Source organism: Pangasianodon hypophthalmus, chromosome 21, assembly GCF_027358585.1.
Source record: "Pangasianodon hypophthalmus isolate fPanHyp1 chromosome 21, fPanHyp1.pri, whole genome shotgun sequence".
NCBI classification, from domain to species: Eukaryota; Metazoa; Chordata; class Actinopteri; order Siluriformes; family Pangasiidae; genus Pangasianodon; species Pangasianodon hypophthalmus.
Window position 1 is genome coordinate 8,867,355 of NC_069730.1, and position 13,445 is coordinate 8,880,799.

General features: G+C 39.2%; 1 protein-coding gene across 6 annotated transcripts in view; it reads left to right on the top strand.

The window, feature by feature from the left end:
- slc39a6 (solute carrier family 39 member 6) overlaps positions 1 to 7,057 on the top strand; it is a 41,243-nt gene extending 34,186 nt beyond the window's left edge. For 5 of the 6 annotated variants that reach the window (XM_053227390.1, XM_053227395.1, XM_053227392.1 and 2 more), the window contains one exon: positions 125 to 5,588. In XM_053227390.1, the coding sequence (XP_053083365.1) occupies positions 125 to 522 (398 nt within the window). In that variant the 3' untranslated portion in view covers positions 523 to 5,588. The other variant, XM_053227391.1, reaches the window with a different exon arrangement.
- Positions 7,058 to 13,445: the final 6,388 nt, after the last annotated feature.

A 13,445-nucleotide genomic window follows, 5' to 3' on the forward strand; every position in this document is an offset into this window, starting at 1 on the left:
CACCCACCCACCTGACTGCTCAGGGAGAGAGAAAGAGAGATGATGTAAATGTAAAGTAGATATCATAGCACAGAGTCCACCCTTTTAAAGGTTTTAAATGACATTCTTTTAACTATGGAGTCAGGGGATTTTGCAGTTCTTGTGTTATTAGATCTGTTGTGTTTTAGATCTGTTAGATTAGATGTGTTTGATACTCATTTGATGGTATCCTCCTCTCTCGCCTTGAACATTGTGTGGGCATCCAAGGTATTGGTCATAAATGGTTTACTTTCCTATCTGTCAAACAGAAGTTTCTCGGTTTGCCTTGGGAAATTTTCTTCTGCTGCAGCTCCTCTTACTTGTGGGGTCCCACAGGACTCTCTTTTAGCTCCTGTTTTGTTTTACTTATATATGCTGCTGTTAGGGACTATCTTTAGGAAACATAATGTATCATTTCACTGCTTTGCGGACAATTCTCAAATATACCTACCTTTGAAATTGAATGACACAAATGCTTTACAACCCCTGGCTTGGCTTGTTTAAATGATTTGAAATCATGGATGCCATTTAAATTTTTTGAATCTCAACGAAAACAAAACAGAGATTGTTGTATTTGGTCCTTCTGATGAATATTATATCTGGAATCAACTTTGGCCTATTAACTTGCTTCTTTCAATTTGTTTTTAAATCTCTAAATGGATTGGCATCAGCCTATATATCCAATCTCTTATCCATGCACAATCCATGAAGGTCCCTTAGTTCAGAACAGAGGCTGTTGACTGTTCCTAGGTCAAGATTAAAATTGAGAGATGATCATGTCTTTTCATTAGTTGCCCCAAAACTATGGAACAGTCTACTCATTCAAACTGAACTGCTTCAACGTTATATGATTTCAAATCTAAGTTGAAGTTATTTGTTTTCTCTGGCTTTTAATGCATCATAGAGAGTATTTGATCTCAGTTTATCTGTGTTGTGTGTGCAACTGTTTGTTCCGTTTTGTTTTTTTTTGTTTTTTTTGTTTTTTAGTTTCTGTATGTACAGTGCTTTGGTCAACACTGTTGTTTTAAATTGTGCTATATAAATAGATTGACAGTGATATAAAAAGTCTACACACCCCTGTTACATTTGGGGTTTTTGTGATGTAAAAAATGAAACCAAGTGGAAAAACAAATATAAACATTTTAGGGGAAAAAAAACTTAAAATAACCTGAGTTAAATGAGTGTGTATACCCTTTAACTAATACTTTGTTAAAGCACCTTTTGCTTCTTATACAGCACTCAGTCATTTTTGAGTAAGAGTCTACCAACTTGGCACCTGTTGATTTGGCATATGTTATTCCTTGCGAAAATGCTCCAGATCTGTCAATCTGTGAGGGGATCCCTTGTGCACAGCTCTTTTAAGTCATTCCATAGGCTTTTGATGGGATTTAGATCTGGGATCTGACTGGACCATTACGAAAAGTTTATCATCTTCTGAAGCCATTCCTCTGTTGACCTGGATTTTTGTTTTGGGTGATGCTGGAAGGTAAACTTTTTCTTCATATTCAGCTGTCTAATAGAGGTTTGCAGGTTTTGTGTCAAAATAGATTGGTATTTGGAGCTATTGAAGATTACCTCTGTCCTGACTAGAGCCCCAGTCCCAGCTGAAGAGAAGCAGCCCCATAGCATGATACTGCCACTACTGTGCTTCACTGTGGGTAGGGTGTTTTTTGCACCAAACATGTCTTTTAGAATTATGCCCAAAAATCTCCTCAGACCATAACACATTTTGCCACATGGTCTGGGGTGTCTGTCTGTTTTGGCAAAATGTAGACAGGCTTGGATGTTTTTTTTTTTTTTTTTAAATGTGAGAAAGGGTTTCTATCTACCTACCCTGCCCCATAGCCAGCCCATGTGATTAGGGCTGCAACTAACAATTATTTTAAATTAAATTCACACACTGGGTGTTACAAATGTAAATTTCAAAGTAAAACTTTACATTATCGCAACATTTTGTCCAGTTATTTTAGCAGCAGAACTTTTTTTTTTTTTTTACATAAATGAACAAAACAAAACCACAAACTGTGTTTCTCAAAGAGGTAGAACTACAAAGTGCTAGACCATCACTGTTTGTTTAAACAGTCAATCTTCCATAAACTTTGAATTGAAATGCAAAAAAGTCAACATATCCACATGCTCCTGGCTGAGACTGGCTCTCTTTTTGCAAGCTATGTTGCCTGCAGCAGAGATGAGGCGCTCAGATGGAGTTGAGGTACCTGGGATGCATAGGTAGGATTTTGCAAGCTTTGCCAAGGTGGGATATTTTGCGTGATTAACTCCTCCACCAGTCCAAAGGAATCTCTTCAGCTTTCTCCTCTTTATTCTCTTCCTCACTGCTGCCTCCAGACTCCAGGAGTGAGTCAAGGTAAGAGCCAGATGTTGAAGGTTCATCAGCTGCAGTCACAGTTGAAGTGGATGATTTCTGCTGCAACATCTCCCTTCTTACGGCAAGCGCCTCTGTTTGCCTGCACATTTGTCATTTGTTCTGGTGTTAGAAATTTCATCCTTCGGAACTTTGGATCTAGGGCAGAGGAGAGAATTACTGTTTGGTACTTGCTGAAAAATAATGTCCTTCCATCTAGTTTGAAGCTGCTCTTTTGCAATGGCCTGGAAGGACTTCAGTGGAGCTGAATCAAAGGCTGCACCCTCAGTGGACCTCAACAGTCCTTTCACAAGTGCAGGCACTGAAGAGATTATGATATATTCTTGTCCACTCATAAACACAGTGGCACATTCAAAAGGCTTAAGAGCAGTGGAAAGCTCTTCAAGCAGTCTCCACTGGTCAGGTTTTAAGTCAAGATAGTGTTTGCCTCTTTGTGTGATGGATGGGTCAGAGAGGGTTGCAGTGACTTGGCCACCTTTGCTCAGTCACTCGGTTAATCATGTAGTACGTACTATTCCATCTAGTACTTACATCCTGAACAATTTTGTGCTCAGATGATCCCATCTGTTTCTGTTTTTCTTTGAGCTTTCTGCTGGCTAGTTCACTTTTTTTAAAATGTTCAACTAGACATCTTGCAGCCCCAATGGCTGTATTCTTTAATGCAGCAGTGATCACCAGCTGCAGTGTGTGGCCAGTCCGGCGGATACTGATCCATCCAAGCTTCTTCTCCAGTATGTTTGCTGCAGCCACAATATTGGCACCATTGTCATGTACAATGGCAATGATTTTCTCTGTGGGAATTTCAAACTTCGTCACTACATCCTCCAACCATTCTGCGATGTTTGCTGCTGTATGTCTGTCTTCGAGTGGCATGGTAATGAGGCAGACAGACATCATCTTCCTCTCATCCCCTATGTAATGGCATGTAATGCCAAGGTAGGCTTCAGTGGCTACACTTGTACATATATCAGCAGTTAAAGCAATTCTTTTCTCACTATTGTTGATGTCACCTTTTACCTTCTGGAATGCCTCCTGGTACTTTCTCTCCATCAGTTTAGTAAAATCTGTTCTTGAAATAAGTGTGTATCCTGGATTGAGTATGCTGATCATGCTTTTAATACCTTGGTCTTCAACCACTGACAGTGGCCGCATGTCAGTGACCAGCATTTTGAGGATGGCATCAGTTACAACAGCTGCTTCTTGTGGGGTGCATGGCTGATTTTTTTCTCTGAACAAACTCACTCATGGTGCGCTGTTTCTTTCTGAAATGAAAAAAGGTGCTTTTCAGGTGCTCGTGCATCACTGTCGTGCTACTGTGCCACAGGAGCTCCACTTTGAAAAGTTTGCAAGTTACAACTTTCCTCACAGAATTTAATGTAAAGTGCTCCCATACCTTAGAGGACTTGGGTCACACACTTTTTCCGCTGTTGCTGCACATGTACTCTCCGCCATTCTTCTGAAGTGCATCTGTTTTTGCCGAAACGCTATGACCAAACGTGTCGTGAAGTGTCATGAAGGTCAACTAATCGATAATGAGATTCGTTGACAACGATTTTCATTATCGATGTTATAGATTAGTTGTTTCAGCCCTGCATGTGATGAATACGAGAGATTGTGGTTACATGCAGGGAGTGACCAGTACTCACGTCATATTCTTGCAGCTTCTTTAAGGTGGATTTATACTTTAACTTCATGTACACCATGATGGTTGCTGCATCCTACAGGCACTTGGTGCAACGCTTATGCACATCCTCAGAAATTAACTCTATGCACCTCTGTGATGCAATACCAACATAATAGTGGAGGCAGTATTGCACCCTGTGATACCATGCCCACAACTAACTAAACAAATTAACATTGTGTCTCAAATCGCATACTTATGTATATTCTTGATCGTTATCGAGTACTACAGTTATTTCCTAATACAGTTAGTCTTTGAATTTTAAAAACCTCTTAGACCTACCAAAAGACCTGTTTTCAGTACCAGTCTTCTGGATTTTCTAGATTACTAAATATTTTTGAATGTGTGGTGAGGGTTTTTGATTTGAGATGCAGATCATGACAACAGTCATGCCCATGGCAGAAAGTTTTAAAGCGAAACAGAGCTCATCAGTCTGTATAACAGCGCTGTGCATGAAATCGCTAAACATTACAGCTCAATTACAAAACATTACAGCTGCGATTGGAAACCCAATTTACTGAGATGTTATGGCTCTGATGTGCCATTTAATGGATGCCGCTTTTAATCCTCCACATTTACGTAAGATACGTAAGCGAGTATGTGAGCAATATCACTTGTGTAGCATCTGCTTGTGCACGTGTATGCATGGGGAAAGTGACGTATGTATGCACCTTTAATGTTGCTTTAGGTCTATTGGCAGCCTCCCTGATAAGATTTCTTCTTGTCCTTACATCAATTTTGGAAGCCTGTCCTGTTCTCGGTAATGTCACTCTGGTGCCCTATTTTCTCCACTTGTTGATGATGGCCTTCATGTTTGTTCCATGGTGCATGTACAGCTGTATAATAATTAAGCAATACCGCACAAGCAAGAGTGCGGTTATACTGAATATTTGCACAGCTGTGATTCACCATAAACGTTTTATATTTCCAAGCAGAAAAAGGAGGCAAATGCAATGGTCAGTCTCCAGAAAAACTGTGGCAAATTGTCCAAAATGTTCAGTTAAACTTGGCAGCCAATTTCCTTATAAAATTTTAATTAGGGTCACTAATTACATTTAATTAGGCATTTAATTACTTACTACAATTAATTAGACATTTAATTAGGTTTTTTTTTTTTTTGCATATTTAATTATTTTTGAAGGCTTTTTTGCTTTAGAGTGTTTCTTTGTGTATGCCTGAAACTTTTGCACTGTACTGTATATGAGACAGCAAGGCTTAGGTGTATCATGTTAGTTATTACTCCTCTAGCTCATCCCATATACCCCTCCCAGGTGCAGACCCATGCTAAGCCATGCACACACATGCTGGGATGGTGTAACTGCTAGGATCAAACTTCAGTGTAATGATGTTGACTGCTATATTTGTTGGATCCATATTGTATGATAAAACAATTGCCTTGAGTTACAGCGATGTAGTTGTATTTCTTTGGTATCTGTAAATAACAATTCGCGTCACTCCCGCATCAGAGAAACTAAGCTGGAGTCTTAACAAACTTTATTTCTTTATCTCTAGGGGATTTTGCAGTTCTGCTGAAGGCTGGAATGTCTGTGAAACAGGCGATTCTTTATAATTTGCTGTCAGCAATGATGGGCTACCTGGGAATGGTTACAGGCATTCTGATTGGTCACTATGCTGAGAATGTGGCCATGTGGATCTTTGCTCTCACGGCTGGACTCTTCATGTACGTCGCACTGGTGGACATGGTGAGTAACACATTTAGTAAAATTTTGAGTAAAATTTTTCTTCATTCTCTTAGCAGATGAGAGTCAGACATTGTAATTAGTTTTAACACTGGCTTGCATGGACCAAACCTCCTGGAGTAGTTATCAATTAATAATAAAATTATGTAAAGAATAAAATAAATCATTAAACACTAATCAATAAAAAGTCATCAATCACTAGTTTATCACACCTTTGGTGTGATAAATTTGAAAGTATTTTGTTTTTATGTATTAATCATTTAATAAGTAAAAACTATTTGTTGAATCTGTTGTAATTCCTTTTCAGAATAAAATCTTGCATTATTTATTTATCCATTAATTTTCACATTTCTTAGTCATCCTTAATTGATTCTTTATTTATTAGTGCAGCACAATTGGCATGTATCCACTTTAATTTTTAGGCTTTTATTAACTTTTTTCGTTCTTGTAAAGCAACTGTCCCAGATAAGTATTTGTGTGTGTATAGGTCCCAGAGATGCTACATAACGATGCCAGTGAAGCAGGCTTCAGTCATTATGGATTCTTTGTCCTGCAAAATGCTGGGATACTGCTTGGTTTTGGCATCATGCTCATCATCGCCATGTTTGAACACAAAATTCAACTCAGTATTGAATTCTGATTTAATCACTCCACTGCCCTCAGTTAACACCTCTTTCATGGCTCATGGTGAAATCTAATTCATTAACCTTTCATTTCATTTTACAGATTCTGTATAAAAGTCTGGAATTTGCTGAATTTTGGAAATGTTACATTGACATGTTACATGAGTCAAAGTTCCACTGTCTCACTAGGATACATATTTAGTGATGGCCCTCTCTAGGAACCAGCAGTAGTTTTACTCTTTGCAGTGCAGTGCGTGACCATTTCATGGTTTTGGTTGTCTGCATGGTCATCTTAGAGAACAGATTGCCTGTGCTGGGATTAAGCTGAAAAGTGCTTGAGCTCAATATACAGTGATATAATGCATGAGGTTGATGTTCCAATACAATTTTATAGAAAATAATTCATAGGAAAAAAGGAATCTCTTGAAAGAGTAGCAATTATAAAAGCATCATGTATTTTGTTATTTATGTATGCTGCACAAACTGCAACAGTATTGTTGAGCATTTTATGTGCTGTTACAGAGTGTACCTGAATGTAAATGTTTGGAGTATTTTCTGTTTCTTGTTTTCACATTCCATTTCAGTGATGTTTACTTGTGTGTTATTAAGAATGTGTGAGGGGAAGAAAATAAAACAATCTGGATTTATTTGACTCCCTGGAATTCATTTTAATATACAGTCAAAGCTATAGTGCAGCCAAACGATTTCAGGTTGCCAGGGTTGTGGGGGTAATAAATATTGACTGGGAATGAAGGTGTAAACCTTGAATCACATGCATTAAATATTTTTATCAAAACAGTTTTGCACTGTTGTAGCATAACACAGTGGTTCAGTGGGTAGGGTTATTGCCTCGCAGCTCTAGGTCCCCAGTTTGATCCTGAGATGGTGCAGTTTTGTGTGTTCTCTCTGCATCCATATGAATTTCCTTTGGGTGCTTTGGTTTTGTCCTGTCTCCAAAAACATGCATCTGGCAGATTGGCTAAACTATATTGCCCCTAGGTGTGAATGTGTGTGCATGGTGTGTTTCCACCTCAGGTTTAGTATTTCTCTATGGTCCTAAACAGGATAAAGCGGTTTCACAGAACCATGAGGAAAATTAATGATGTCCTGTCATTGTTCTAAATTTGTACTTGAATGTTAAAGGAAGATACTGGAAATAAATTGCAACACTGCAAGTGAATTTAAAGTCCTTGCTTTCTAATCTAATTAAACCTTTACTAATTTACTTAATGTTGCTGCATGTAAGGCTTTGGAATACCACCCCCTGTGGTAGAAAAATGCTATAGCAACCTATTTATGGAAGAACATTTATTATTCTATTTCTGTTTGTGCTCTCATTCTCCTCTGCACAGATTTACAGTATCTTGTGGCAACGAGTGCACAACTTCAAAGATAATTCAGAGCTGTATCTAACATTACGCATACTAAGTCATATGGCTAAATAGTAATGACAGTTACTGACTGTGACTATTGTGCCTTATCACACTATTTCTTTCGTCTCTATTACTGAGATGAAAGTGCAAAACCTCTAGGTTGATGTTATCTCTGCTGTTATCTCGCTGTGCTGCTGTGTATGTTTCTGCGTCTTCCATGCTGATAGACATGAGCTAGCCACCTAAATCTAGTTTAGCTAGCTAAAATAAAAAAAAAATCTGGGTACTTTTACTATGTGTATTTCTATCAATGAATCTGTGTTCTGCTTATTTTATCTAGTCTGTGCAATTTGTTCTCCGGCCTGTCAGAAATGATAGGCTTGAGTTGAATAGTGTTAGCACCCTAGCCAAAACAAAACAATAAATTTTAGGTACACACCAAGAGCAAGCAGAAACCCTGGATGACTTATCTCCTGATATAAGCAAGTGAAAACTGTAATTATACAAAATCTACAATGAGGATAAATTATTAACTGCATTGAAAATATAATTGGCATCCAGGGTTCAGCCCTCAGCTGGTTCGCTTCCTACACTGAGTGTAGGACTTTTTCAGGTAACATTGGCAATAGTTTTTCCACACCGGCCATTACTTGTGGGGTCCCCAAAGGGACTATTTTTGGGCCTGCACTCTTTAAATATGCACGCTACCATTAGGTCACATCTTCCGGAAGCACAATATCTCGTTTCACTGCTACCCAGACAACAAAGATTTACAGTGCTGCTAGAAAGAAACAAGGTGCTACATAAGCATAACACATAACAACACAGAACTACAAGGGACTACATAAATTTATACATAAAGTGCACAAGATCAAACATGTGCAGACAGCACAATGACTACTGGGATAGACAATGGGCACGGTAAGTCCCAGTGCAGTGCTGACCAGTACACAGTTCTATTAGAAAGTGAATCCAGTGATGTGTGTGTAATTAGGAACCCATGTATCTTAATGAATAAATTAACACACCTGATCACATGTGAAATTTGCTCACAGGTTAAATTGATTGGGAGCCTTACAGGGGCAGGTGCACAAAGTTAATAAAGAGACACCTGGATTAAGGTTTTAAAACATTTTAAAATAGCATAACCTGCTGAATTTGTTAAAATTCAAGCAAAAGTATATATTATAATAAATTATATTGATATTTAAAGTTTATATTATAGTTATTTCACTATAATAAATAAATATAACTCAGACTTCACTCAGGCTGTCCCTGGACATTGCTGTGTACCTTGTCAGTGTACCTTGGTCGAGGCAGACAAAAATGTGGACACACCTGTTCATAGAAGGGGTTTCTTTATTTTTAATTTGCCTCCTATTTTAGAATAATATTGAAGACCTTAACACTATAAAATTACACATGTAATTTTATAGTGTTAAGGTCTTCAATATAAAATTACACATGTAATTATGCCTTGACCAAGAAAAGTGTTTGACAAATCAAAACTATTTTACATTTAAAATTCTCAACACTTCATTTCTAATGAAGCTTTGCATACTCTTGACATCATCTCAGCCAGCTTCATGAGTAGCTTCACCCAGTAGGCTTTTTTTTAATTCCCAAATAAGCAGAGAACGTTTTGACTGCTTCTCCTAAGTTCTAAATGAAAACTGCTTGTTTGGGGAAGCTATTTTATTTTAATTATACATGCAAATTAAAAATACATTTCATTCAGAATTAAATATATTTGTCTGTGTTAATGTCACTATTTAAATTTGTCTTGTATTTGAAGAGTGACACAATTTTTATTGTTTTGCCTCTGTACACCACTACAATGGATTTGAAATGAAGCAATCAAGATGTGACTGAAGTGTAGACTTTAATCTTCAATTCAAGGGGCTTAACAAAAATATTGCATTAACTGTTTAGGAATTACAGACATTTTTACATAGTATATTAAGATTATTTTTAAAAATTGAAAGCAAATCATTTGTAGTCAATGACTGCCTGAAGTCTGGAAACCATGGACATCACCAAATGCTGAGTTTCCTCCCTTGAGATGCTTTGCCAGGCCTTTACTGCAGCCACCTTCAGTTGTTGCTTTTTTGTGGGTCTTTCTGCCTTCAGTTTTGTCTTCAGTAAATGAAAACATGGTCAATTGGGTTGAGGTCAGGTGACTGACTCAGCCATTCAAGAATATTCCATTTCTTTGCCTTAAGAAGCTCTTGGGTTGCTTTCACTGTACGTTTTGGGTCGTTATCCCTCTCTACTGTGAAGCGCCATCCAGTTTTGCAGCATTTGACTGAATCTGAGCAGTATAGCTCTATATGCTTAACAATTCATCCTGCTACTTCTATCAGCAGTCACCTCATCAATAATGCCCATGCCATAACACTGCCTCCACATGTTTGACAGATGATGTGGTATGCTTTGGATCATGAGTCCTTCCTTTCCTTCTCCATACTCTTGTCTTCCCATCATTCTGGTACAAGTTAATCTTGCATCAGAACTGGTCGAGCTTTTTTTAGAGGTTTTTAGCAAAGTCTAATCTGGCCTTTCTGTTCTTGAGTGTGACCAGTAGTTTGCATCTTGACGTAAAATAACTGTATTTACATTTGTGAAGGCGTCTCTTGATTGTAGACTTTGACAATGATACGCGTACCTCCTCCAGAGTGTTCTTGACTTGGCTAGATGTTATGAAAGGGTTTTTCTACACCAAGGAAAGAATTCTGCAATCATCCACTTTAGTCATGGTCTTCAATTCAGTTAAATTTTATTTGTATAGCGCTTTTAACAATGGACACTGTCACAAAGCAGCTTTACAGAAATAAATACATTCAAAATAAATTGTAAGTGTGTGAATTTCTCCCTATTGAGCAAGCCAGAGGCGACGGTGGCAAGGAAAAACTCCCTCAGACGATATGAGGAAGAAACCTTGAGAGGAACCAGACTCAAAAGGGAACCCATCCTCATCTGGGTGATAATGGGTAGTGCAATTGTAAATAAATCCCTTCTATAACTGTGTACTACATGGACAAATAGTGCAATTGTGCAACCAGTAAATTCATTAGTTTTCACATGAAGTCTGGTTTGTTGAACCTATCCACTATCCACTGATGGAGACCTGAGTGCAAAACTGTTCACAGCAACCCACAGCCCCAAAGCCACCACAGCTATTGCAGTCCCAAGCCATCACAGTACAACTCCCCATATGAGATCCCCAAGCCATCTCCACGGCCCCCAAACGACACTACTTCCCAATGATCTGCAGGCTGTCCATGTGCTCTAGCAGCAGCAAGCGATCTCCAACCAATGAGAACTCCAACCAGAAGTAGGGCATCAGGATGGATCAGGCAGGTCCAGAGAGCAGAAGGGGTCAGGATCACTGGTATCTCAGGAGTAGCCTGTGTAGCTCGACAGAGAGAGAGGGAGAGATTGTTAGGTAAGCTTTTGTCCAGTAATGTTCTTCCAGGCCTTTTGGAGTTGCTGAGCTCACCATTGCATTCCTTCTTTTTAAGAATGTACCAAATTGTTGATTTGGCCACTCCTAAAGTTTCTCTCTGATAGGTCTCTTTTGTTTATTCAGTCTAATGATGGCCTTCTTCACTTGCATCATATTGAGAGTTCCCATGAACAGCTACCAAATGCAATTTCAACACTTGGAATTAACTCCAGACCATTAATCTCCTTAATTTGTAATAAAATAATGAGGAAACAGGCCATACCTGGCCATGAAACTGCTTATCAGTCAATTGTCCAATTACTTTTGAGCCTGTGAAAATGAAGGGACTATGTAAAAAAATGGCTGTAGTTCATAAATGGTTAATGCAATATTTTTATTAAACTCCTTGAATTAAAGCTTAAAGTCTACACTTCAGTCACATCTTGATTGCATCATTTCAAATCTTTTGTGGTGGTGTACAGGGGCAAAATTACAAAAAACAAAAAAATAATAAAACTGCTGGGTTAAGCTACCAGTTCAACACCAGTATTTTGGATATACATTTTACATTTTTACATTTATGGCATTTGGCAGACACCCTTATCCAGAGCGACTTACAATAGTGCTTCAAAAGTCTATCAAAAATACATTCTGATATTGGCTCGCTAGGTCACAAACTAGGAATACCATCAGTCCAAAACTCTGTTGGGGAGGTGCTTTTTTTTGTGAAAATGCAGGTTGAAAACCAAACGTGCAGCTGCATTCTGGATCAGTTGCAGAGGACGAAGGAAAGAAATGGACGAATTCTTCTGATGTTATAAAGGAGAAATCGACATGAGCGTGTTAGATTAGCAATGTGAGAGGAGAAGGACAGTTGATTGTCCATGGTTACCCCAAGGTTGCGTGCGGTAACCGAAGGCGAGATCAGAGAATTGTCTAGGGAAATTGCAAGATCCTGAGATGGGGATGAATCACCTGGGATGAACAGCAGTTCAGTTTTGGTGGGATTAAGTTTCAGCTGATGAGTTGTCATCCATGATGGGATGTCAGCCAGACAAGCTGATATCCGAGAAGAAACATGAGAGTCTGAGGGAGGGAAGGAGAGGATGAGTTGAGTGGCATCTGCATTGCAGTGGTATGAAAACCCATGTGAGGATATGACCGCACCAAGAGATTGAGCATAGAGGGAGAACAGGAGAGGACCAAGTACTGAGCCTTGTGGAACACCAGTGGAGAGTCTGTGAGGAGCAGATGTGGATCCCATGTCACCTGATATGACCGATCTTCCAGGTAGGAAGCAAACCATTTCCATGCTGCACCACGAATTCCTAAGCTCATGAGGGTGGATAGGAGAGTCTTGTGGTTCACCGTGTCAAACGCTGCTGAAAGGTCAAGGAGGATGAGAACTGAAGACAGTTTGGCTGATCTAGCGGCATGTAGCTTCTCAGTGACGGCCAAAAGGGCAGTCTCTGTGGAGTGTGCCGGTTTGAAGCCAGACTGATTGGGATCTCCGAGGTTGTTCTGTGAGAGATAGCAAGACAGCTGATTATAGACAGTCCGTTCAAGGGTTTTAGAAAGAAAAGAGAGAAGTGATACCGGTCGGTAGTTGCTGATGACAGAGGGATCTAGAGTGGGTTTCTTCAGGATGGGAATAACTCTTGCTCTTTTGAATGAAGTTGGTACATGACCAGATGTTATGGAGCCATTGATGATAGTGGTGATGAAGGGGAGGAGGTCTTGAGAGATGGTCTGGAGCATTGTGGAAGGGATTGGATCCAATGGGCAGGTGGTAGGATTGCAGGATAAGATGATTTGCAGGATCTCTTCTGTTGTTAGTTTAGAAAACTGTGTCAGCGAATGAGAAGGAGAATCCTCAGTGTGTAGTGTAGGAGCAGGAGTAGAAGTGAATGTCTGGCAGATTTTTCCAATCTTCTCATCATAAAAAATGGCAAAGTCTTCAGCAGTCAGAGAGGATGGAGCAGGAGGAGCCGGAGGGTTGAGCAGTGAAGAAAAGATTGCCAGGATCTTGTGCAGAGGATTCCAGCTTTTCTTTGTAGAAGGCAGTCTTAGCAGAAGTCACTTCAGAAGAAAATTTGGACAGGAGAGCACAATAGGAGACCAGATCTGTGTCGAGTTGCGATTTCTTCCACTTCCTCTCTGCTGTTCTTAATTCTCTCCGATTACTGCGCAGCACATCTGATAGCCAAGGAGAAGGGCTAGAA